Genomic DNA, 23,707 nt, shown 5'->3' on the forward strand with positions numbered 1-23,707 from the left:
TCTCTCAGCCAGGCTACATAGGGATGGTAGCATTCACACCCTTAATGCTAGTGCCCTTGATCCTACTATTGCACCATGAATCAATCCCAATGTCACACACTCTATATCTAGCCACCTGTGAAAAAACCCACCTATGACTGTGTGAGGCTTTCTTGGAGCCATCTAGATACAACCATACAAAGAGCAAAATATTTTATGAGAAAAATTTATATAACGTGATATTCAAAACATCAATATTCTAGTCAGTTCGTGTCAATCAGCAAATTATTTTAGGGAGTAGGTGAGCAATTGGCTTAGTTGTTCTTTTCCAGTCTCAATGTGTTTATAGCATAACTGATAGTAGGACCTATTGTTAATACCAACAGTTTCTAAAACCTTGGAATAAAGTGATAAATCACTATGGCAAGTTCTCATTTTCTCTAAAGTACTTTAAGCTTTGTGTTAACCAAGAATTGAACTCACGACCTAGCACTTCCCAAACGGGCACTGTGCCACTGAGCTATATCTCCAGCCCACTTTAAGCTTTAAGTAGTTAGTTAAAAGCCTGAATTTAAGCAGGGGGAATCTCCCCATTATTTCTCTAACAAATATGCTAAATTCAAATACCATAACAAGTGGCAGATTTTAAGCATTTTTGTGACTAGCTATATCTTCCTGTCTTTTGTGAAGGTGCCGTACTCGGAACTGGGTGGCAAAACTCTGGTGATGGCCGTATATGACTTTGACCGTTTCTCCAAGCACGACATTATCGGAGAATTCAAAGTCCCCATGAACACTGTGGATTTTGGTCACGTAACAGAGGAATGGCGTGATCTGCAAAGTGCTGAGAAGGAAGAGGTAAGGAACTCGTTAGCGTTTCTAATACGACAAGCTGCACTTGCCAACGTTGCTCATACACTAACCTATCTAGCGATGCTCTCTACAAAGGATGACCGGGGCCGAGAGCTGTTGACGACTGGCAAAATAGGGTCAGGGAGATTTTATAGCTTTGTTAAAAATTATATAGATCTCCCGGGTGTTATTTAAAAGGAAAGAGATTCATGCACTGTCCATAAACAACTCTCCTGTACTTGGACATGCAAACACTTTCTAAAAGCTTGCAAATTGCCATATGCACACACTCCCTACTTCTCTAAAAAGACAGTGAAAAATCATCTGCTTCTTTGTATTTTTCCATAATTACTGTTTTCTGCATAGTTTCTGTCGCTGTTACATAGAAATAAAATGGCACTTTTTCCTTGATTATTTCTGCAGATTGTGATAGTTCATTGTTTCTCCCACAGATATTCAGAGTATGATGGGTGAAACATCAAATGTAATTCACAAAGGCTGATATTAAATCCATTTTTTAAATGACTCACATTTTTATAGTACTCTTCACTTTGTTTTTTCTGGTTGTAATAGTTGGGCCCAGTACTTTTGTGTGATTTAAAAAGGGAAATTCAATATCCTTCATGCATTTAAACTCCATAATAATCAATTCTATTTGATTATGCTATGCCTGCCTGGCCCTGACATTTTTTTCTGCATGAATGTCTCAGCAGGCAAAGACCAGAAAGGCAAACAAAAGGAATTTAGCTTCTCGAAACTCCTAAAGTAACTCCTTTTCCAGCCACCTTTTTTGAATCCTGACTTGTGACTATAATTACCCTAGAGATTACAAACCGCCACCATCATTTGGAATCCCTAAATTTCTGTTAGATGTGATCACTTTGGCCCACCAGAGAGAATAGAGGGCAGACCAAGCCTTCAGAGAAACTCAGCTAAATTCATTATCCAAGAATTCTCTGAATCACCTAACGCTACTAACCTTCATCTTTCTTATATGAAGTAAGGTTTGGATCCTCGTTGCTGACTGCTACACTAAAATGAGTCTTGTCTGTGCTCTAAAAATTATCTGGCTATGCAAAAGAAAAAAATTATTTCAGTTAACCTCTTTCTTCTTGAAAAAAAATATATAATATTCCAAAGAAGTAAATACATATATTTCAAAGAGGTTAGTTAAAATTGACACTCAATATTGAGACAGAGTTAGCCCTATTGTGGACATTCAAGAAAAATACTGTTTTCAAATTTATGATTTTTATAAGTGGTTCTTCCTTAGGGGTGAACAAATACTGATATTAAATCTAATCACTGTATGAAGACAAACATTCATTCAACCATAATGTTTAACCAAATAGTGAGATGTTTCACTGAATTTTTTATACTTGATTGAAATGTTTGACTTTATAAATTTCTTGTGTCTAGGATATAAAGTGGGATCATAGCTAGTATTTAATAACTGAATGATGCTTATGAGCTGGATTTCAGTTCATTGGTTGAATATCAGAACATAAATCACTTCTACTTTCCAATGCCCACCTGTTCAGGATACATCATACTTACATTTACCCAATAACTATCCATGGTATGAGATTCCAAGATCACATCCAGTAAGCTTCTGAAAAGTCAAAACACATTCTTGCCCAAGTTAGGAGAATATGACCATCAGGCATTTCCTTCTTTCAATAATCCTTTGGGTTTGAGACTTAACACTAAGCTGACAGGTTGGACTCTAGAATACAGAATGTAAGGTAACTACTCAAAAAGAACTGCATTTCTCTTCTCACTCATACTTTCCTGCCTATTTCTTCCTTTTTCTTCTCTCCTTGAGACTCTTGTCACCTAAACTATTCAAGAAAGGCTGACTGTGATATTTCCTAGACATTACCATATTCCTGCGAGTGTGCTCCGGGTTTTTTAACAGCCGCTGTTTTCATAGTATCTTGGGTTGTTGCGTGTTTCTCACTGAGTTCTTGCTTATTGCCAGTTACACTGATTTCATGGAAAAGGCTCGGCCTCAAGGTCAAACACTCCTAAGTTTCAATACCTTGTGTGTTTTTTGCTTGTTTGTTTGTTTTGGTTTTGGTACTAGGAATCAAACTCAGGACCTTGCGTTTGCCAGCTAAGAGCTTGTGCCACTGAGCTATATCCCCAACCCTTAAGTTTCAGTACTAATACTTATTGATCCATTCACCAGCTGAGATCTTGTACCAGTCACTTATCACTCTCTAAAAATACTTACAGTGGCCTAACATTAGGTAGCCTCTTCTTAAAGTACATTTCATAGTCTGGTATGCAGTAACTGTTCAACCAATGAGGATTTTCCCATTATTTTTCCTTGGTCCAACTTTGCTTTGTGTATTCTCTTTCTCCTTTTTATTTGCCTATTTATATCTGCTTCTCTGTTCTTTTCTCACCACCATTATGCTTATTGAATGACTCTGGAAATGTTTAATGAAAAATAATAACTACCATTACATTTTTAGAATTCTAGAAATAATACATTTTTGTTTTCAAGTGAGTGGTTGTTTTCCTTTATCATGTTTTTTGATATTTCCTTTATCAAAATGCACATTAACTGATTGCTAAAACAACCCTTTAAGTTACACAATTGTTTAAGTTACACAAATGATATTTTCCTTTATCATTTCCTTTATCATGTATAGGAAACATTGTAAAATAGGTGTCTAGCTTAGAAAATATTGCAAGTTGACTAGACCCACCTAGAAACTTTCTCATAAGGGAAATAAGATTTCAATTAAATTTTACATCTGAAGAACTACTTATTCTCAATGATATGTGCTCTGTTTTCATGCTACTGTCCATTCACTGTGGAAAATTATAATTATGTGAATAAACTGAAGTCCTGGATTGACTTTTCTCACAGTTTTAAAGGAATTCTTTTTCTATTTTATATGAGCAATATTATTTATGATTTTCATTTTTCTTTCACCCAACAATGTTAAACATGATTTTAAATTAAAAGATACCAAACAAAATGAGAAAAAAGAATTCAAGGGATAGCTTTAGAATCTAGAAATAGAACCATTAACCATATGTATTGGTCAGTTTCCTATTCTGGGACAAAACACTAGACACTCCTAACTTAAATGAGGAAATGGTTCATTTGGATTAGGGTCAGAGGTGTCAGCCCATGGACAGATGATTCCATTGCTGTGGATCTGGGGTAAGTTGAACATCATGGCAAAAAGTCGTGGTGCAGCATAGTTACTTACGTCATGGTGGCCAAGAGTCAGAGCACAGAAGAAGAGTGCCCAGGGGAAATACATGGCCCAGTGGACCTCTCTCCAGCCGGGCCACCTCCTAACAGAACATTCTGCTGTGAACATACAGGGATCATCCCACTGATGAATACAGTGCCCCTGGACCCAATCCCCACTCCAGGATTCTCTTAATCCAGTCAGTTTGGTAACATGGGTTGGCACATCATAGTAGGTTGGGTTAGAGACTTGGATTTAAGCAGATGATAACAGAACCCCTGAGACCCAACATTTCTATTTGGAGAGGATGGGGTAAGATTTTGTTACCAGAAAGTTACAGCAATGAAAGGTATAAGATGAAACAATTGTGTAACTTAAAGGGTTGTTTTAGCAATCAGTTAATGTGCAAACAAATTAGATGGAAACAGCATGGGTAGTGTGAGAGCCTCACTTGAAACTTTCTAAACGGAAGGAAATGTAGAAGAGATAAACTGTGCCTGAGAAATCCACAACAAATGCACAGTTCCCATTATTAGATTTTAGGTGCTGATGGAGAGTTCACTTGGTTTAACAATGTTCCTCAGATTAGCACAATTGAAGCCAATTTACTGGTTTAGGTTCATCTGCTTTTTTTGTTTGTTTGTTGTGCTCATTTATGTTGTGATTGACCACTTCCTCTTCTCACCTCCCTGTGGAACAATTCTAACATGTGAAGGTAAAATTTGACCTTGGAGATAGTTCGACCTTTCTCTTACTTAAGGTAGAAATGTGCCCTAGGAGTTTCAGGAGGTGGTTACATGGGAAACAATTTTATGAGTTTTTTTTATCAGTATATGGCATGAAAAGCATCCTGTGTGATCATTTTGTGGAATTCTTCCATTTGCAAAAGTCTTCCAATATGTAGAACCTCAAGATGTCTATGTTGAATATTTTAGATTTTCTTTTAATTATTCATGCCACCCACAAGTCAAACCTGAAACCCCATCTTACTTTTAGAATAACTCATTCATTTCATATTTTTACTCAATGATTTCAAATGTTATAGTCAACAGCTATGACCATTTTTCTCTTTTCATACATTTTTATGATGATTCTTCTAGAAATTGTCTTAAGTTCTACACCTGCCTCAGATACATTGAAGGATCTAGACCCTTTTTATTTTAGCATTTTGTTTATTTGTCCTCCTTTTTTTAAATCCTTATGCCTTCTACTACTGTCTCAATTCTAAAGAAGCATAAGAAATAGAAACCACCAGAAAACAACTTAAACGTTTTATTTGCTTTGTTTTAACACTCTGCCCTGAGAGACCGAAAGCTCTCATGACTTGACCAGCACTGCTTTGTCTCCATTAGAGAATAAATCTATCACCTCTGCTTTGTGTGGAATTCATTAAAAAGTGATTTTTAAAAGAGATTCTGTAATCCAGTGCAAATGGAAAAAAATTGATTGCTGAATTAAAATAAGTTGGGGCATAATTTAATTAGTACCCAAGCAGAAGGGAAGAGAAACTACTTTAGTAACTTAATAGAAAATCAATTTTGCAAGAAAATTTCACATTTTTAAGCCTAATTAGAAAAAAATTTACTTCACAGGCAAGCATTTGGAGACTACACATTCAATCAAATGTCAAAAGTTTTTTAGCTGCCGGTAGTCAATTACTTGTACTTCTTTGAAATGAGTTCATCATTCCTTAGGGCACCTTCATGACCAAGGATTATGAAAGAATTTATGTTATTAAGTACATTTTGTAATTAAATGGTAACTTGTGCTCTCAGATAATCTGCAACCTACAAATCATTGCTCCACTGGAAATAGTTATACAAGGTTAACTGCTGGAACTTTAAGCTAGAGGCCAATGAAAACCCACCTTGTCACTCATAGTCTATAATATTTAGGGAATACAGCGAGGAAAGATGTCCACTTACCCCCCTGACATTCAAGAAGGTGAATGTGTTTTTGTTTACCTGTCTATTGTCCACCTCCTCACTAGACTGTAAGCTCCATCAAGGCAGCAAACATGTCTATTTTCCCACTGAGAAACCAAGTTTGATCCTAGAAGCAAGCACAGAGTAAGGATGCCAACAAATTTTGGTTGTAAAAAATATTTCAAAACACCCTGTTTAAAGTCCATGTCAACAATAGTAATTGTAATTTACTTCATAAACAAAGTCCTAAGTATTTGGAAACCGGTCAGCAAAATGTCCTGGCACTGAATGATGAAAATGATTTAACATATCTTTGCTGTTGTTGGTGTATTTCTGTAAAGACAGAGGCAGGACAGGTGCAAAGTCATTGTTGCTATCATTTTAGCTGATATAAAAACAACAGCTTTTTCCTTTTTCTTTTTGTAAAGGTTTATCCAGTGTCGCCTTCCTTTCTATAACCCCCCTTTTCATCCTGCTTCTGTGTAGACACAGAGCTTATGGTTTAGTTTCATTATCTAAGTGTAAAATTCTTCTCGCAACATGTGAAGCTAGCCAGAAGAAAATGGCAACGAATCATTTCTACTGACCATTCAAGTTTATCAGACCTAAAATATCTGTTGTTTGGTCAACTTTACAGCAAAGTAGATATGATCTACTAGTATTGAATTATTTTATTAAGACTGTGATAATGTTCAGTGTACATAGCAGCTGTGTGTCTATTTTATGAGATAGTGAACATATTGATTTCCCTTTAAACTATTCTGAAAGTAGAGATGTATTTTATAATAACTGCATCTGTGGTCATAAATATGACTTACTTGATTCTAAGCCTTTGGTCAGAATTTCAATCTCCTATTATAACTATATTTAGTGCATAATACATATTGTCCACTTTATGACACAGTTTCTAAAAACACATGAAAAAGCAAATAACTTGGAATATCTGTGTATAGAACTATAATTTCAGATATAAAAAAACAAATTTTTGCTTTACTTCATTGCTAAGCAAAAATTTATTGTTTTTATTGTGAACTCTTTTGAAAGATAATGCCAATTAGACTCACTTAAGGCCAAAATTAAAAGGGAGTGAAAGCTGGTGTTTGCAAAATGGCTAGTCACTTCCTTCTTCCCCCACTGTCTTACTTCCACCAACTGGATCCACCTTCCCCTTCACAGAAATACCACCCAGGGCTTGTGCTGATGTCCTACCTCCCTTGTTTCTAAAGTTAATCTTCTTTCAAATTTACTTTAATGTCATTACCCAAGCTGTAACTGTAAATAGCAACCACCATTTGTTGAGAGACTGCCTTGGGCTAACAGAAATTTATTCTCATTACATTCTTCAAAACTGGCATTATTAAATCTATTTTATAAATTAGAGATAGGAGTATACTGAGACCCAGATAAACCTCAGTAATGTGTCCAAGTTCACATCAGTAATGCGAAACCTGAAATTCAGACGCAGTTCTCAAGCCCATGCTTTCATTTCACCAAACGCTCTTCTTTAGCCCCTCTGGATCTTCTCAGCCTCAAACTGTGGCACTAAATTCAATGCAAAATCCTAATGCCCACTAGTTTGTCTTAGAACTGACTTATCTTTAGGACCCTTCACATTTCATTAGTTCATCTTAATAGGTCTTAACCAATAGCTATCTATCTATCTATCTACCTATCTATCTATCATCTATCATTACAGATGTATACAACACAGCAAAAACATAGTAAATAGCTGCAACATTTTTATTTCTTCACAAAGGCATTCTTTCATAAATACTTAGCGTGAATTCTTGCCCAGAATGCAAAGTTTTAAAATTCAAAAATGTTCATTAACACAAGCACGCTACTCTTTACTCAGGAATATTAGTGAATTTAATAAAAGTAAGGACGTTATACTTTCCATCTAAAATTATCAAACAGAGGGGCTGGGGATTTAGCTCAGCGGCAAAGAGCCTGCCTGGCAAGCGCAAGGTCGTGAGTTCAGTTCCTGGTACCGGAGAAAAACCAAAAAAATAAAATAAAATAAAAAATAAAATTATTAAACAGAATATAAATTCTATTCACTTAAAACATATTAAATAACTGACAAATATAAATGAGTACATAAAACATGCAAATGGTTGATAATAGTAAAATTTTGTAATATAAAATAGAACCAATAAGAGTTATAGCAACCAGACACATATCATATGTTAGAAAAGAAGTGAAGCAGACTGGGAAACTCCATGGAATAGTTGGGGGGAAATGAGATAATCTTTAAAAGTGAGTAGAATTGGAACAAGCAGCAAGAAACTGAGAATGCTTCATAAAGTATAAAGAGAGAGATCTGTAAGAGCAAATAAATAGAGCTACCATCACCAATGACCGGCCCAAGTGAGAGAGGAATGAAAGCTTGAATAAATATTTTGAGAAATAAGATTAGATAATGTTATATAACAACAATTGGTGCTTTAAATACCAGGCTGACAGATCTAGACTCATCTTACTGAATAAAGTTTATAAAACTTGTTGTTCCCAAAAACTAGAGCTGGAACAGGAGAGCCAAGTCTGCCTTTGTACCAAACACTCTACATACTTTCCATATGTTATCTTATATAATATTGGGGCAACCCTGTGGGGTCACTCCTCATATTCTCATTTTATGTATTACATAATGCAATTTGCCCAGTACCACACAAAAAATAAACACCACAGCAAGGATTTAGACCCAGGTCTGTCTGATTCCAATCCCATTTTTCTTTTTATTCCACAATAGTACCACTTTGTTCACTAATACTCAGTGAGTACAAAGATATTTTCTGTTTTATTTACCTTCTTATCCCCAGTACATAGCAGTGTGCCTCGAACACACAACATGCTTAAACACAGATCTTTAATTGGTTGAACAAATGGAAATAAGAATTTTCTCTTTAAAATATCCATCAGTCCTATCGCCTTCCAGGAAGTCATTCTTGAAGAACACCCAACTATTCCTGTTTTACCCTTATACTTTATCTCCAAAGACTGGAATTCCAGCCCCCTTCTGGACTATCAGTGTACAACACAAAACATTTTTTTGTCTATACTATTCAGTAGCAACTTGTCTTCATCTTTAAATGGTAAATTCCATTGAAATGGTCAGGAACTATTTAAAGGCAAAAACAGATAATGAATGGATAATTCAATTGGCTAAAACAGCTTTAGTGACTGCAGAAAAGTGATGAACTTCTTTGGAAGCTTATATTCTGATACTGACCAAAATGTTCCAAACATTATCACCTTTCCATGATTTGTCAATTAGATTACTCTGGGAAAAAATTTCATTGGGATATACAAATTTTGATACAGGTAGTACCAAGGATATCAAAATTTTTAAATAGAAGCCAGTATAACTGTTAGTTTTTCATTTTATCCAAAGAAGAATTTTCAATTGAATTTTAAATAAAGGAGAACAAAGTGATTTAGAAGGTGAATTTCCTGTATGTATGCTGACAGAACAGAAAGTAAAGAGTAGGAGTTGGGAACAAATAGAAAATGAGAACTAGGAAACTGATGCAAATAGCAATCTCCTCTGTCTGATTTTCCGTGTTTTTCAAGCAGTGAAGAGGGTTTTGAGTAGGAAGCAATGTAGGAAAAAGTCTTGTTCTGTCTTCCACATGTTTGAACATTTTATAATGTAATCATCATGTTTTGGAACAATTTTTTATTATCTTGTTTATGAACCTTCAAATTAAATGTTTTTACCTTGTCTTACTCCTACCTATCTTTGAACAGACCAAATGTTTGTATTGTGAAATCTCTAATCCGCTACAATCTGTTACTCCACATTTAGAGGAAATGTCAGTGATTAAGCTGTATGGGTTATACTACAGAACGGGGGCGGGCAATGAGGCTTTGCTGGCAAGCAAGGGTTTAAGTAATTTAGGAGAAAGGGGGGCAGCATATACAAACACATTACAAATTGTCTTTTCTTATTACTGAGACAATATATCTGACTCCCAAAATTAAAAAAGGAAAGGTTTATTCAGTTTGTACAGGTTGCAATTCACAGGTGGCTGGCTCCAAAGCAGGGTGGCACGGCCGAGGGGCATTGCTAAGGAGAAACAGTTCATGGTAGGCAGAAGGCAGCAAGCTACAAGTGACAAGCTGCAGGTTCCTTCTGTGCATTTAAGTTGTGTCCAGGCTTCCTTCCTTTAGGGCAGGTAGCACTCACACCCAGGATGGAGCACACTTAATCCTACCCAGAAATATACCAAACCACTCCATGGATTAATACAAACCCTTAATTCCAGCATCACACACTCTAGATGTAGCCACCTCTGAAAAAGCTCCACCCTGTGACCTCCTGAGGCTTTGAAAGATATCTAGACACAAGCCATAACACAAACTTAGTTGTTTAAACACAACTAAATCCTTTCTGATTATGAACACTCATTCTGAAATGTTCCAAATCTTATGCATTTGTTCTTTTGTTTGTTTAGCATATATTTATTAAGCCCCTTCTGTATACCAGGAACTGTGCTAGTTTATGGGAATATAATGGTGAATAAGGTACATATATTAAGCTTAGCCAATCAGAATTAATGGTGAGACAGAACTGCATGGTGGAATGATGCTCTGTCCATGGACTCAAATTTGTGAGCCCAATCATTACTACCTTTACTCCTGGGGAGTCCTCGGGCTTTTCACTGAATCCTTCCTTAAAATGGAGTTAATGTTTCTCATCTCTATAAGCAGTGTTGCATTCTAAATAAGATAATTCATATAAAGAATTATTACATAATTCATGTAAAGCACTCAGATACCTGGCACCAGATAATCTCTCAATAAATATTAGTTATTTTTGTTACTGCAAACAATGATCAGAGTTCTCGTTTTCTTGCCAGTTTAAAAAAATCATTATTCTGACTCTAAACTTAACCCATTCCTGAGGAAACGGACAAACCTCAAGGTTCCGAATGCATTTCTAGACTTTGTCATAGAGGAGAGATTGTCTATGCCTCAATCTCATGAGCAAGAGTCTTTGGGGTTTTCACAAAGACCAGCCCAAGCTGAGGCCCAGCAGGTGTGAGAGAAAGATGCCCATATGAATCAGGCACCTTTGAACTCCTCTATACTCAAACACCATGCAAATGAACTCAAAGTTGTAATCTGCTAAAAAAAAAGACAATAAGAAGTGTTGGCAAGGATGTGGAAACACTGGAATCTTCATCCATTGCTAGTGGAGTTGTAAAATGATGTAGCTACTTTGAAAGATGGGGATACATTTCCTCACAATGTTAAACAGATCACCATGTGACTTATAAGCTGCACTCCTAAGTATATACCTAAGAAAAATACTCCCGCCCCATACACACATACACACACACACACAATCACACAAGAATATTCATAGCAACATTATTCATAATAGACAAAGGTAGAAACAGCCTAAATATCCATCACTAATAAGTGGAAGATGTAGTATATCAATATAATAGAAGATTATTCAGCCATAAATAAAGTATTGATAAATCATAGTATTGAAATCCATAGACAAAAAATATATATTAATGGTTTCTTAAGGCCCATACGGTGGGAAAAGGGCATGGAGATGGATAATATAAAGCTGTTTTTAAAAAGAGTATCAAATCCTGAAACTCTAGTCAGGGAAGCATGATGTTACAGATTGTCTGGGATTTGATTTTAAAAAGCACTAGGGTAGGTGGAAGTGTCCTTCAAAAAGTTTGACACTGATTCAAAAGTCCAGGGTATTGGCTGGGCGTGGTGGCACACACCTATAATCCCAGCCTCAAGAGGCTGAGACAGAAGGATCTCTGTGAGTTCAAGGCCAGCCTGAACTACATAGTGAGTTCAAGACCAGCCTGAACTACACAGAAGACCCTATCCCCCCCAAAAAAAAAAGAAAAAGAAAAAAAAAAGGCCAGGATATTCACTCAAAGTCTTCTAGCCTCTCATTAATCTAGGGCATTTATCTCCAAGACCATGCTCATTATTACCCAGGCCTCTTGACACAAGGTCAGCAGTAAGACTTTCTTTTCACAGCTGCAAAGCTAGGCATAGGGCTCATGGCTAGCTGGTGAGATCTCAGAATTTAAAGCACCAGCTTTTCTGATTCCAAAGCTTTTTTTTTACTAGCCTGTACTCCTTTAGGGCAGGAAATGTAAGATTAATTCTCCTGATGTAAAGGCGTTATTCCAAATATTAGAGCTAATGTTTTCTGCAGCCTGTCTTCATACTATAGAGATTTGTAAGGTTGAATAATTGTTTTTTTCTGGGCATTTATAGCAAGACATTACCTAACTGACATACACTGCATGCAATAAAATGCACAGGTATAAGCTCATTGGTTTTTCACAGTTACAGACACAGTATAGCCACCATTCCAATTAAGTTAAAGAACATTTCTTACCACAAAAAAAAAAAAAAAAAAAGTCACAGGCCTCTTTGCAATCAATCCTTGGCCCAAGCCCCTAAAGGAAACTTCTAGGTCTTTTTTTGTTTTGATTTGGATTTGTTTTTTGAGGTCCTCATTATGTAGTCCAGGCTGGCCTTGAACTCACTATGCCCCCCATCCTGGCCTTGAATTCAGTGATCCTCCTGCCCCAACCTCTCATGTGCTGGCATTTCAGGTGTGTGCCCCCACGCTCTATGCCTGTTTTGATTTTTATCACTGTACATAGCTTGCCTGTTGTGGAGCTACAGGAAAAGAATCATACTATTTTGTATCAAGCTTTTTTTATTCAGTAGGATTTTTTTATATACTGCACTTAATTTCATACAGTAGAATTTCACTCCCTTTTTATTGCTGAGTAGTATTCTGTTCAATATTTAAGACTTTTGAGTTTGGAATTATTATGAAAAAAGCTCTTTTAAATATGTATACTTGGACAGCCTTCTATAGAAACATGATATCATTTCTACTAGAATTGCTGGCACATATATAGATTCATGAATCGTGCTTTTCTTTTTAAAGCTAAACTTATAAAGACCCTAGATAATAGTCTATTTAGGAAGGCATTGTGATAGTTAGTGTTTTCTTTCGTTTCCGTTAGCATCCTTGATAATGCCCAGTATCACTTTGATCCTGACCTTGGCTGTATATTGTCTTTCCTGTACCATATACTCGGCACCTCATTCATAGGAACATAGTCACATGCTGTCATAACATAAATAGACATCTTGTTTACCTATTTGATTTTCTCTACAGTCAAAGATAGGTTTGCATATTACAGTAGTTAGCTCTTAGAAGTATGGTATGAATCAAATAAGTGTACAGCTCTGATTCCAAATCTCTTAAACTATCTGAGCTTTATTTCCTCCTATGTAAAATGCTGTTGGGAAATGTAAAATAGATTACATACAAATGTGTTTGAAATTTAAAAGTTGTTTTTCAAACATAGCTCTGTCTGATATCAAATACATTTCTAAAATAAACCATTAGGTACACAAAATAATGTTTCAAAAATAAATAAATAACATTTCACTTTCTGGATTATATAGGGGGAAACAGCCCATTGTTTCCAGCCATTTAAAAGTGTCAGGAGTATTTTTGCTCTTGCTGTAGAGCCAGTGTCATTCTTAATATCTTTATCACTTCTTTCCACCCTTCCCAGATTTCAAATTCCTGAAGGTAAAACTTTTTTTTTCTTTGGCTGGAGGAATTCTGTATTAGTCTACCATACGAAATACCCTGGGTATTCCTTATCTCCCTCCCGGCCTTATCTCCGCTCTCCTCTGTTCTTACCTTGTGCTGCACTTTAAATGTCCCCCAAAATCACTAATATGCAGCTATTTTCCTCCTGTGGGAAGCCACACAAAAACTGTGAACTGGAGGTGCAGCGAGGGACATACCAGGGGGTCTTGCTGCTGGCTTCAAGAGCTGGCAGACTGCCTTAGAGATCACACCAGGGCACTGGGCAACAGAATTGAGAACCAGCAAATCCAGCCCAGGCCAAAACACCTAGTTAGGCTTAAAACACATTAGGGTAACATTGGGTGTGGTGACACTTTCCAGCTACTTCCAACATCCATTCTAAAAGCACTTTCTATGTTAGTATTTGTCCTCTCATGTGGAACATGGTTGCTATGCAAGAACAAATTTTGCACTCCCAATAATAATAGTGTGTCAAGAACATCTGTACGTAGCAGAGGATAGAAAAGAATGCTCAAAAATACCTCTGGTCAAGATCTTCTCCTTCACTAAGCTGCAGATAGTCTGGTATGTGGGCAGTGGCTGTTGTCTACCAGAAGCAAACCAACTGCTCCTCATTTGAAGCTATTATTTCTGCATGAATAAATCAATACTACAACAAGGTTCCTAGAATTTTCACTTTCTGCTAATATTTAAAAACAGAGGAAAAAATGTCTTTCAGGAATTAGTATAGTGTCAAGAGAAGTCTTTCTTAATTGTATCTCAATGTCAAAAAATAGAATTTAGAATATTAAAATAAGTCAAGTCTGTAGTTTTATGTTTTGATTTTAGAACACATTTTTGGACAACCTAAGTCACAAACTAGGGATGCAGAAAGCAGCCTGTGAATTGCCTTTTTGGTATAAAATCATGCTTCTCTTTAAGGTCAATGTTGTTCTGAGAAGTATCACACTAATGCTTTATGTCAAGGCTGCATTTGAAAATAACAAAGGCTGTGGAACCTGAGTGTCACAGTAGGATTGCCTGATGTGAGTTTTAAAAGTGTTGTTTTGTTTCTTTTTGGTATGCAATGCTTTCAAACCTGGAAAATAAGTATGGTACAAATTTTCCTTTAGCCATATCTTAAACTCTTCACTCCTGAATGTCTGTATGAGACTGTCACTGTACCAGGTGTATGAGCTCAGCTACTCCTCAAAAGAACTCTGTGGGGTGGTCACCATTATCATACTCAACTTGTAGACAAAGAATCTGAAACTTAGAGAAGTTGGAATTGCATAGGGCCATGCAGTAAATAGCAGGGGGGCTGAGCTTCAGATTTGGATCTGGCTCTAAGACACTTATCCTTCCTGTTAACTTGCTTTAAATAGGGCTACAGGGTCTGTGCTGGAGATGATGTCTTAGTTTGGGAACACATAGCTGCACATGCTCTGTTGTTCATTCTCTTGATTCCATTGGGCCAAGGGCACCATGCTGTGCAAAGGAAATGCAGCAGCCTGGCTTTCCCCGCTCCCTAAGCCCACGTCTCTTAGCTGCTCCCAGGCTATCTGGATTTTCCTTTCCATGACACGGATATGTACGAAAGATCCCACACAGGGCTCAGTTGTTTCTGCTTTCAAGTCTCTCCACTTTATTTCATTCTTTCACACTGCAAATTTCTAGAAAGATAAGCAATGGCTTCCATCTCTTTCATCACATTTGCTTCTACCAGATAGGATGATGAACATAGTGTAGAGCATCCTATCTTATACTTAAAACATCAGAGACGAATGAACCATTCTAATGTTCTCCCAATAGTATTTAGTTAGGTTTCCTTGAATGTAAGGAAAATTGTTTTAGAAAGCATATTTTTGCATGCTTAAAATTTTCAGAGCCCGTGTTTTATAATGCAGTAGATTAATAACATCATCTAGAAAAGATAAGATATTCAGCTCTTCAGAGTTCCTATTTTCTTTTTTTGTTTTGTTTTGTTTTGTTTTGTTTTGTTTTTTTCAAACTCATGACCTTGCACTTGCCAGGCAGGCACTGTGCTGCTGAGCTAAATCCCCAGCCCCGAGTTACCTATTTTCTTCAATATGAAAATAAATTTAAAGAATAAAGTTGCCAATAATGAGTGGTTTCCTACAAAGTACTACAACTTGAATATAGTACTTACTATTTGCTCAGATTTCTGCTTCAAACTCCCACCTATTATAAAAGAAAAAGCATGAACATTTTACCAAATCAGATAATTATTAAATACCTGTCATCTGGTCTCCAATGTATCCTTCTATCAAATCCAGATACTTCATATTTTGAAGAATCGTGTGTAGCATTCTTGCCTGGAAGTTTTCATGTGGTCTTTAGGGGAATTATTTTGACCAGTTTCACTTATACCACAGCTAAATTTTTAAACTTTTTTTTATGTCAGATCTGAATGTTAGCAGCATAACTTAACATTTTTTATTCTGATTTTCAAAGCCTTGTATCAATCAGCTAATGCCAGGCCTGGCTTCCTATATCCACATCATCTCTATCAGGTGATTTCTAGAGACCTTTGTAGTCACCTCCAGTGCCCCCAAACCCAGCCTCCTCTACCTGCTGGCTACGCTCCCTCCTCAAAACTGTCCTGATTTTATGGTTCTAGTTGCTGGTCAGTTCCTTTAAGTAAAAAAAACAATCTAATTTAAATGTGAAATAATTGAATGCATTGGCTCTATAAAATATCAGTGTTAAAGATATTATTAACCCAAATATAGCACTGTTGTAACTAAGACTCTCAAAAGCTAACAAATTTTTCTAAAATCACACAATTAGCAAACAATGGCCAGAAATGTAAATCAAAAGTTTGTCTTCTTCCAGTTACCAGTAATTATTATTTATTCTACTTCTGAATTCCTTTAGAGCAGGGAATTGGTCAACCTCTTAGTTTTGGATGTTCAAGAACTATTCAAGAAAAGTATAAAGAATCTGGTAATTAACCTATGAAAGAAATGCACCATGTAAGTATGGTGGCCTTTTCCTTCTAATAAATAGATTGGTGGCTTTCCTGAAGAATTAATCAGGATCACGAAGATGCCTATGTATCAGACTGCCTGTGCAGTCTGAATTCTAGTTCTTCCTCTAGTCATGGTGGAGGAAAGGAGATTATCACGGTGCCTGATGCTCCACATACAGGAGAACTGAACCCCAGGACAGAACAGAGTTGGGACATAGCCGAATTTTCGCAAGGCTGCTGTTTAGGGCATTTGGTCTGAGTGTGAGATAAGGATTCACCAGGATGTGCTGTACCAGTCACCAGGGGATAAATTCGTGGAAAAACCTAATACACAATCGCAAGGATCAAACCTTTTTTCAGATCCTCATGTTCAGCACACAACAAATTCAGTGCCCCGGGCAAGAACCTCAGTAAGTAGGAGCAGAAGCGGCTTCATCATGTGTAATTTCTGCAGGAAGATAATGCCTGAGACGCTGTGATCTTCTCTAAGTGGAGCACGGAGCTGCTTGCCCCACCATTAGTTAGAGTGCTGGGCAAGGGGAGGGAAGCGAGGGCCCGGCAGGAGCCTCCCAGGGAGACAGTGCAGTCCGTCGTTGCTCTCTGAGCCCCTGCGAGGACCTACCACTCCCCTCCAGCCACCCCATTCTCGGGACCCCACCCTGCCCGGTGTTCCCTAGGAAAGGCTCCACTGTGCCTCCCTTCCACAAGAAATCGTGTGCACTTGACTTCAGGATTCAGCCGGCAAATGTTCCTCCTAAATGCAAATTCTGGCATCTCTAAACAAAGACTTTGTAAATGGCAAGCTAAGGACTCTCAAAGATTTCATTTTGACATAAGTTATTCAAACGTATTTTGAGATCCTGAGGATCCATCTGTGCGCAAAAGGAAACTGCTACTGACGTCATCTTATGTGCGTCAACCTTCCTATTATAAAACTCAGATTTCCACAAAGCCTGCATTTGTTTGGATTATGTCTCATGTCCCACATATTCCAACCTTTTAATTTATATTTGTTCCCCAAATAGTAGATCACTTAAGACGTGATAAATTTAAGTAAAATTTACGTTATTTCTGTTCATCTGTCACTGAATATTAGTAATATTCTCTCACATTTGCATGACATTTTTATGTGTTCTCGAAGGCTCTGGGACCCACGCCTGTGTTTCTGAACCAAATTGTCTTCTTCCTCCATCCTGTTGGCTGTGGTTTTTATGGTACAGTAGTTTCTAGTTTGATCTGGACTCTTAAAATAGGTAAACCAAAATCTTTCTTGAAACAAGAGAACTCACTGATGACTATCCATTAATTAGGGATTTTTTGTTTTGTTTGTTGGGGGGTTTTCTTGGTCTTTTTGAGACAGGATCTTGCTATACAGTTCAGGCTGACCTTGAACTGACTTTGTAGCCCAAGCTGGCCCGGAACTCACAGCAATCAACTTGCCTCAGCCTCCCCAGTGCTAACATTACAGGCATGTACCACCATGCCTGGCCTAAGTAGGGGTCAGACATCCATTTATGTCAGTATAAATGGCTTTGTAAAGCCCCTTTAGCCCAAATAGAAAGATATTCAGCTATAGAGAGGAAAAAATAAAATCCAAGACCACTCTCCTTGATGTATTAAATGTTGAAGCAGCTATCTAAAAGAGCCTCCCTCCCTGGAGGATTTTTTAAAATAAGAATTGGAGCATAGATTTGTAGTCTTTCTTTATGGTAAGGGAATAGACAAGGTGATCTCTCATGGGATCTAACAGCCTTGCGATTCATCAAAGGTGTTTAAACAGCAAAGCCATAGGAGAAAGAGAGCTGTAGCATCAATCTAAATGAAGGCTTATGTGTGCTTTCTCTTTTTCTTCACTTCTAATCTCTCTCTACATTTTCAGAAGACCTATCACAGCAGGACATACCTTCTCCAATTACTTTGACAAACAAAGATAACCATACTTGGGTTTTCTTCCCTTCCAAAGTAATCCATTTTTGACAGTGAAAAATAGAGGAAACAGATTCCTGAAGCTTGGGCTACAGTGATAGATCTGGGGAGCTAATCTGGCAGAGTGGGTTTTCATATTTCAGTCTCCAGCTAAGTTTTCCGGGCAAGTGCCAGTAAGCAGCAAGCTTTCAGTGCAGTTAGATAGGTACAATTAAAAAGTCATACTTTATGTTGGCTTTTCTACTTTGGTACCTTGTTTCAAAAAAAAGTAGCAAGTTAAAAAAAAAAAAATTGTTCCAGAAATGTGAAATTTCACATTTTAGAGTTCTTGTAAATAACAAGTGAGCTGAGCCTCTGGCTGTCATATCAAACTAGACATTCACATTCACAGGTACCAATTTACTCTAACTTATAATTTTACACACTAAAATGGGCTTGATACTCAATAAGAATACAGTCACTTCCCCAGTGATGTGGTGGAGTATTAGGCAGCCGTGACACATACAGAAAAATATTTTTGTATGTTACATAGGAAGAGGAGACTATTATAATATACATTACCTCTCTAAATATGTTTTTGTAGTAGATTTTTTAAAGTATTTGTATATTTATGCTTTTATAGTAGGGTTTTTAAAGTATCTGAATATTTGTAAAGATAATTCGGGGATCTATGAAGCAGGAATAATTGTTTTAGAATGCCAAGATGATATTTTGGTCCATCTTTAACACACATAGAAACATAAATGCATGGAAACCACACACAAAAATATGCATTTGATAAAATAAATGACTATTCTCTTAGAATTCATTTCAGTATGTTCTGGTTTCAGAAAAAATTTAAGTGCTATCCCATGACTTTGTAAGAAAAAGGGAAGAAATCCACATTTCATTTTCTTTCTCTCCTTTCAAACCCCTTCCTGCCACAATTAGATCTCTCTCATAGGTCTGCACCAGAAAGTAGATTATTCCAGAAAAGCATTTAATATTTTCCCATGAGAAATTAAAGAATAAGAAAGTCAAAATGAATTAGCACTGTATAAATAAGACCTAGCACATCCCTGTGTCACTTGTACGGAGTTTGAGTTATATAGCATCATACAACTCTTATCACTTGGAAACTGAGAAATTTGGAAAGAGCTAAGAAATCTATGCAGGTGGAATAAAGTCATGCCTGGCAAAGTAAGGATTTTGCGATGAATTTTCCATGCCCTACAAAGGAATGGGTCAAAATACAGATTCATATCCTGGGTTAATGTAGCAGAAAATATATTGCTAAAAGGCTTTTGACAACTTTGAGATGTATCATATAACCATATTGATCCTAATACTTTCTTGAAGCCTAGATTTTTAAAGCTTGCATTTTTAGTGCCTGCTGAGTTTTATTATAAGTAGCCGTCCAATATTTCTTCCCTTTTCCTGACTGCTGCAAGAAACTCTTTGGTGACTGCCAAGTTTGCTCTGTTGAGATAAAAATCTAGCAACCTTTGGATGTTCTGCTGTAATATACAAGTCCCACCTAAGTGGGTTCTTTCCAGGGAGAGGCTGGGAGTTGGGGAGAGGCCAACACATTCATTCTACAATACCTTTGTACTGCTTCTGACAACAAAGATTTCACTCCCTGCCTGGCCTACCAGAAGCTTAGGAATAATGTTGTCAGTATTTACTATGTCACTTTTTAAAACACAATGTCATAGTGTGGCAAATATCCCTTCCTGGGTTTGAGAAAGCTGTCTTATGGTTAAAAACAAAAGAGGCACATATCATCTTATTCTTGGTGGACATAAAAAACTAAACCACTGAATACCAAGCAAGGAAAACAAATACCACTGTACGCTTATTTTTACACAAAAAGCAGAACTCATTTTTAAGCTTCCTATGCATTTTAGATGTCAAATTCTGGTTTCCTGATTGAATACCAGGTTTGAGTAATTAAATTATATAAAATTATTTCCTGGAAGCCTACAATTTATATAAAACAGAGAAAAGGTTACCCATTTCATGTAAGGCCTATGATTTCCTCTTTCCTTTCCCTACATGCAGATTTAATGTTGGTGTAAAAAGCTTTCGTAGAAAAGGAAGGATCAAGAATCAGATAAATCTCGGTTCAAACTGCCTCTGTCATTCAGGAGCTATGAAAATGTGAAGATTTCAGAGCTGGGTTTTAATTCCCTATGCATAAGATACAAATATAAAACCTCTTCACTGGTTATTGTAAGGATTAAATTAGATTCACTACGTGAAGACCCCCAAAACTTAAGTGTTCAGAGCTAGTTCCCTTTTCTCTCATTCTTTCCTCTAGGCTCCAGAATCCATTAATGAGTAATAGTTTGTACCGCTTAGATTTCGTACTACCTCTTTAAAATACAAATGCCACATTAATGCAGAAAAGTATATAAAGCAGAAATCATGTACCAAAAAATAGTTTTTAAAGGGTACTCTGCACAATGGATCAGATTTTCCTGCTGCTCCTAGAAAGACAGCTCATTTTAGTATAAGTATAGAAAACTCCAGCTACTTTGACATTGTGTAATTTCTGGTGATCCAAAAAAGCTCCTTTTGATCACTTCCTTTTCCTCTTGACATTGTGGTTGGGCTGCGTCCTCTAAGAAGTCTGTGACAAGCTACAGTTAATAAGTTTTCCATGGTGCCGAAAGTGATAATATTAGCGTGCCATTGTGAGTTAAATTAATTTTGTTTTGTGCACTGGCCTGCATAATGTGAATGACATTTCGAAATATGATCGGGCAGGAGTCGGAAGGAGCCAAGAGCAAGGCAGAATGAGACGCGGTCATCAGAGCAGAGCAGTCAGCTTCAAGCGCTTGTGAGCACCGGCAAGGCGACACTGGATAGTGTTACCTCGAACCCAAGGGGTTTGGTTTTAGATCATTTGTCCCTTTTAGAAAAAAAGTGTGATTGTCTTTCAGGAAACAAGAGATGTTTGACATCCTGGTTCCGTGTTTGGAAGTGAAAGGCCATCTTCCTCCTCCTCTATGATTTCAAGTGTCTTTCAACTCCCAGACTTTTTTCTCTGCCCGCAAGAGACAACTGACTGGTAGTGGCTTTTAAGCTGATGACCAAAAGTGTCATTTTAAACCTAATGATTGTGTTTATTTCAGATCCCCTATCCTCCCCCTCCACCTCCAACTCCCTGCCCAAGGCACAGAGAAATATACTGCATGTAGAGAGTTAAAGAACATGTGTTGAGCCTAGATAATATCATGGGATGACTCATGATCCAGTGAACAAAAATCACTGATGTCACATCCCATTTTCCTTGTGAGAGCTAATATTTAAACGGTGGTGACCAGAAATCACACTATGAGGAAAATGGAGATTTCTCTCCATCTTAAGGTGGTCACTATAGATTCAAACTAGGTAGTGGTTTGAGGGGGGTTTGTGCCTCCATACAGTATAAACTTCACAGTTTAAGCAACATCTCACAGGAATAAGCATATACATTTTCTTCATAAGTTTACTAGTACAATATTTTTCTGTTCAGAAGCACTGATATACTACCTAATTTTTAAATATGTACACAGAAGTCTCTCTATTTTAATCAAATTAGGAATACTGTATTCCAGGCTGTAAATATGATATAATATCTATAGCCCTCCTCTCTGAGATGGAAAAATTGCTATTCTTATTTTGCAAAGGAAAAGAGAAGAGATCCCTTCACAGTCATACATAAGACTGTTAAGTCACACAGTCTTTGTTTTTAACACGCATCTACCTGACTCCAAAGCCTGTTCCCCAGGCGACACACAACCACAAATACTTGCCTGCCTCTTTCTTCCCAGCAACCAATCCAACAAATTAAGATTGGAATAGTTTGGAATAGTTCTCTGCCTTTTATTTTTCTATCTAATGAGAAACAACATTCTATAAATTCTTGTTCTTATGAAATCTGAGTTCTTATTTTATCTCCATAGCCAATAACCTTTACAGTAAGCAACTGTGCTCTGTATTGTCTACACTGGACTATCACAAATGAGAGGATGCCAGCAAAGGAAACAGCACCTCTCTGAGAGATTTTTCATTAATCCGATGATTCAGTTCAGCAAATGTATACCTGCAGGTCATGCTGTGTTGGTCCACAGTGATACAAAGACAAAGCAGGCATTGCTCTGACTTAAAGAGTTCAGAGCCCCCAAGGAAGGGGATGATGCTGGCTTGAAGTGGGGCCTTCAGAACTGATGATCAGAGCGTGGATTTGCAAGGAGTTATAAAGAGTGATTAGGAATTCAACAAGTTGAGAATAAGGATCACAAGGAGAGGAAGGAGGGCAAGGATCTGAAGCATTTTGAGGCTAAGATGTCCAGATTTGGTTAAGATCTAATACATGTGAGAGGGGGATGGGAAAATAAAATAAATAATTCCAAGGCCTTCAGTGGATGGGAGTTAACATTTTATTCTCAGAGTTAGGGACCAAAGGGGTATGAAGGCTGCCCCTGGCCACATCAGCTCTGTGTTTGGAAAGCTAGTCTTCCAGCAGTGTGGATATGGATTAGACACTGTGCCTCCATTAGGAAGTTATTGCCAAGCCTATAAAGCTATATGGCTGTGAAGATAAAAATAAGAACTCAGATTTGATAAGAACTGGAATTTATAGAACGTTGTTGCTCATTACACAGACAAGTAAAAGGCAGAGAACTATTGAAAACTATGACGATCTTAATTTGGTTGATCGTGAAATGAGTCAATAGGATAACACATAAAATCACAGAAAGATACCAATTTAAAGCAAAAGGTCAATTCTATCTTGGACATGTTGATTAAAACCCAGCTCATTATATTTAATATCATATTAACACCCTTTCTTCTCCCACCATAATTTGTCTGAGTACACTGCCTTGTATGCAGTATTCATATTCTCCTAAACAGTACCATAGTCAAAATCATCTAGCCTGATTCATTTTTCTGATTGTACTACCCTTTACAGTCTAATACTTTCATAGAGTTGATCAAATATAAACCCCAAAGTCATATTTTTCCTTTAAAAAAAATCTGCAGAAGAAAAAAATCCCCTAAAGAACAGTAAACATGACTAGTATATTTTGAAATTTTTCCTAGGCTTTGTGATTTCCATTTCAGCTCAGCCCAGTTAGCATCCAGGTGTAATAAATGTCCCCAACCACCTGCTCCCTGCTGTCCTTATCCAAGTTCAGGGCTGCTGAGGGGTCAAGTAGGGGATGAAGTCCAAACCATG

The 23,707-nt window shown here is 37.1% G+C and overlaps 1 protein-coding gene across 4 annotated transcripts in view; it reads left to right on the forward strand.

Annotated features, from left to right (window-relative positions):
• Nucleotides 1-23,707, forward strand: part of Syt1 (synaptotagmin I) — a 532,145-nt gene that overhangs the window by 393,559 nt on the left and 114,879 nt on the right. For all 4 annotated transcript variants that reach the window (XM_005374359.2, XM_005374356.2, XM_005374358.2 and 1 more), the window contains one exon: nt 670-837. In XM_005374359.2, coding sequence (XP_005374416.1) covers nt 670-837 — 168 coding nt within the window. The remainder of the gene's footprint in view (nt 1-669; nt 838-23,707) is intronic.

The sequence above is a fragment of the Chinchilla lanigera genome, unplaced genomic scaffold (assembly GCF_000276665.1).
Source record: "Chinchilla lanigera isolate Chin_1 unplaced genomic scaffold, ChiLan1.0 scaffold00004, whole genome shotgun sequence".
Taxonomy (NCBI): Eukaryota; Metazoa; Chordata; class Mammalia; order Rodentia; family Chinchillidae; genus Chinchilla; species Chinchilla lanigera.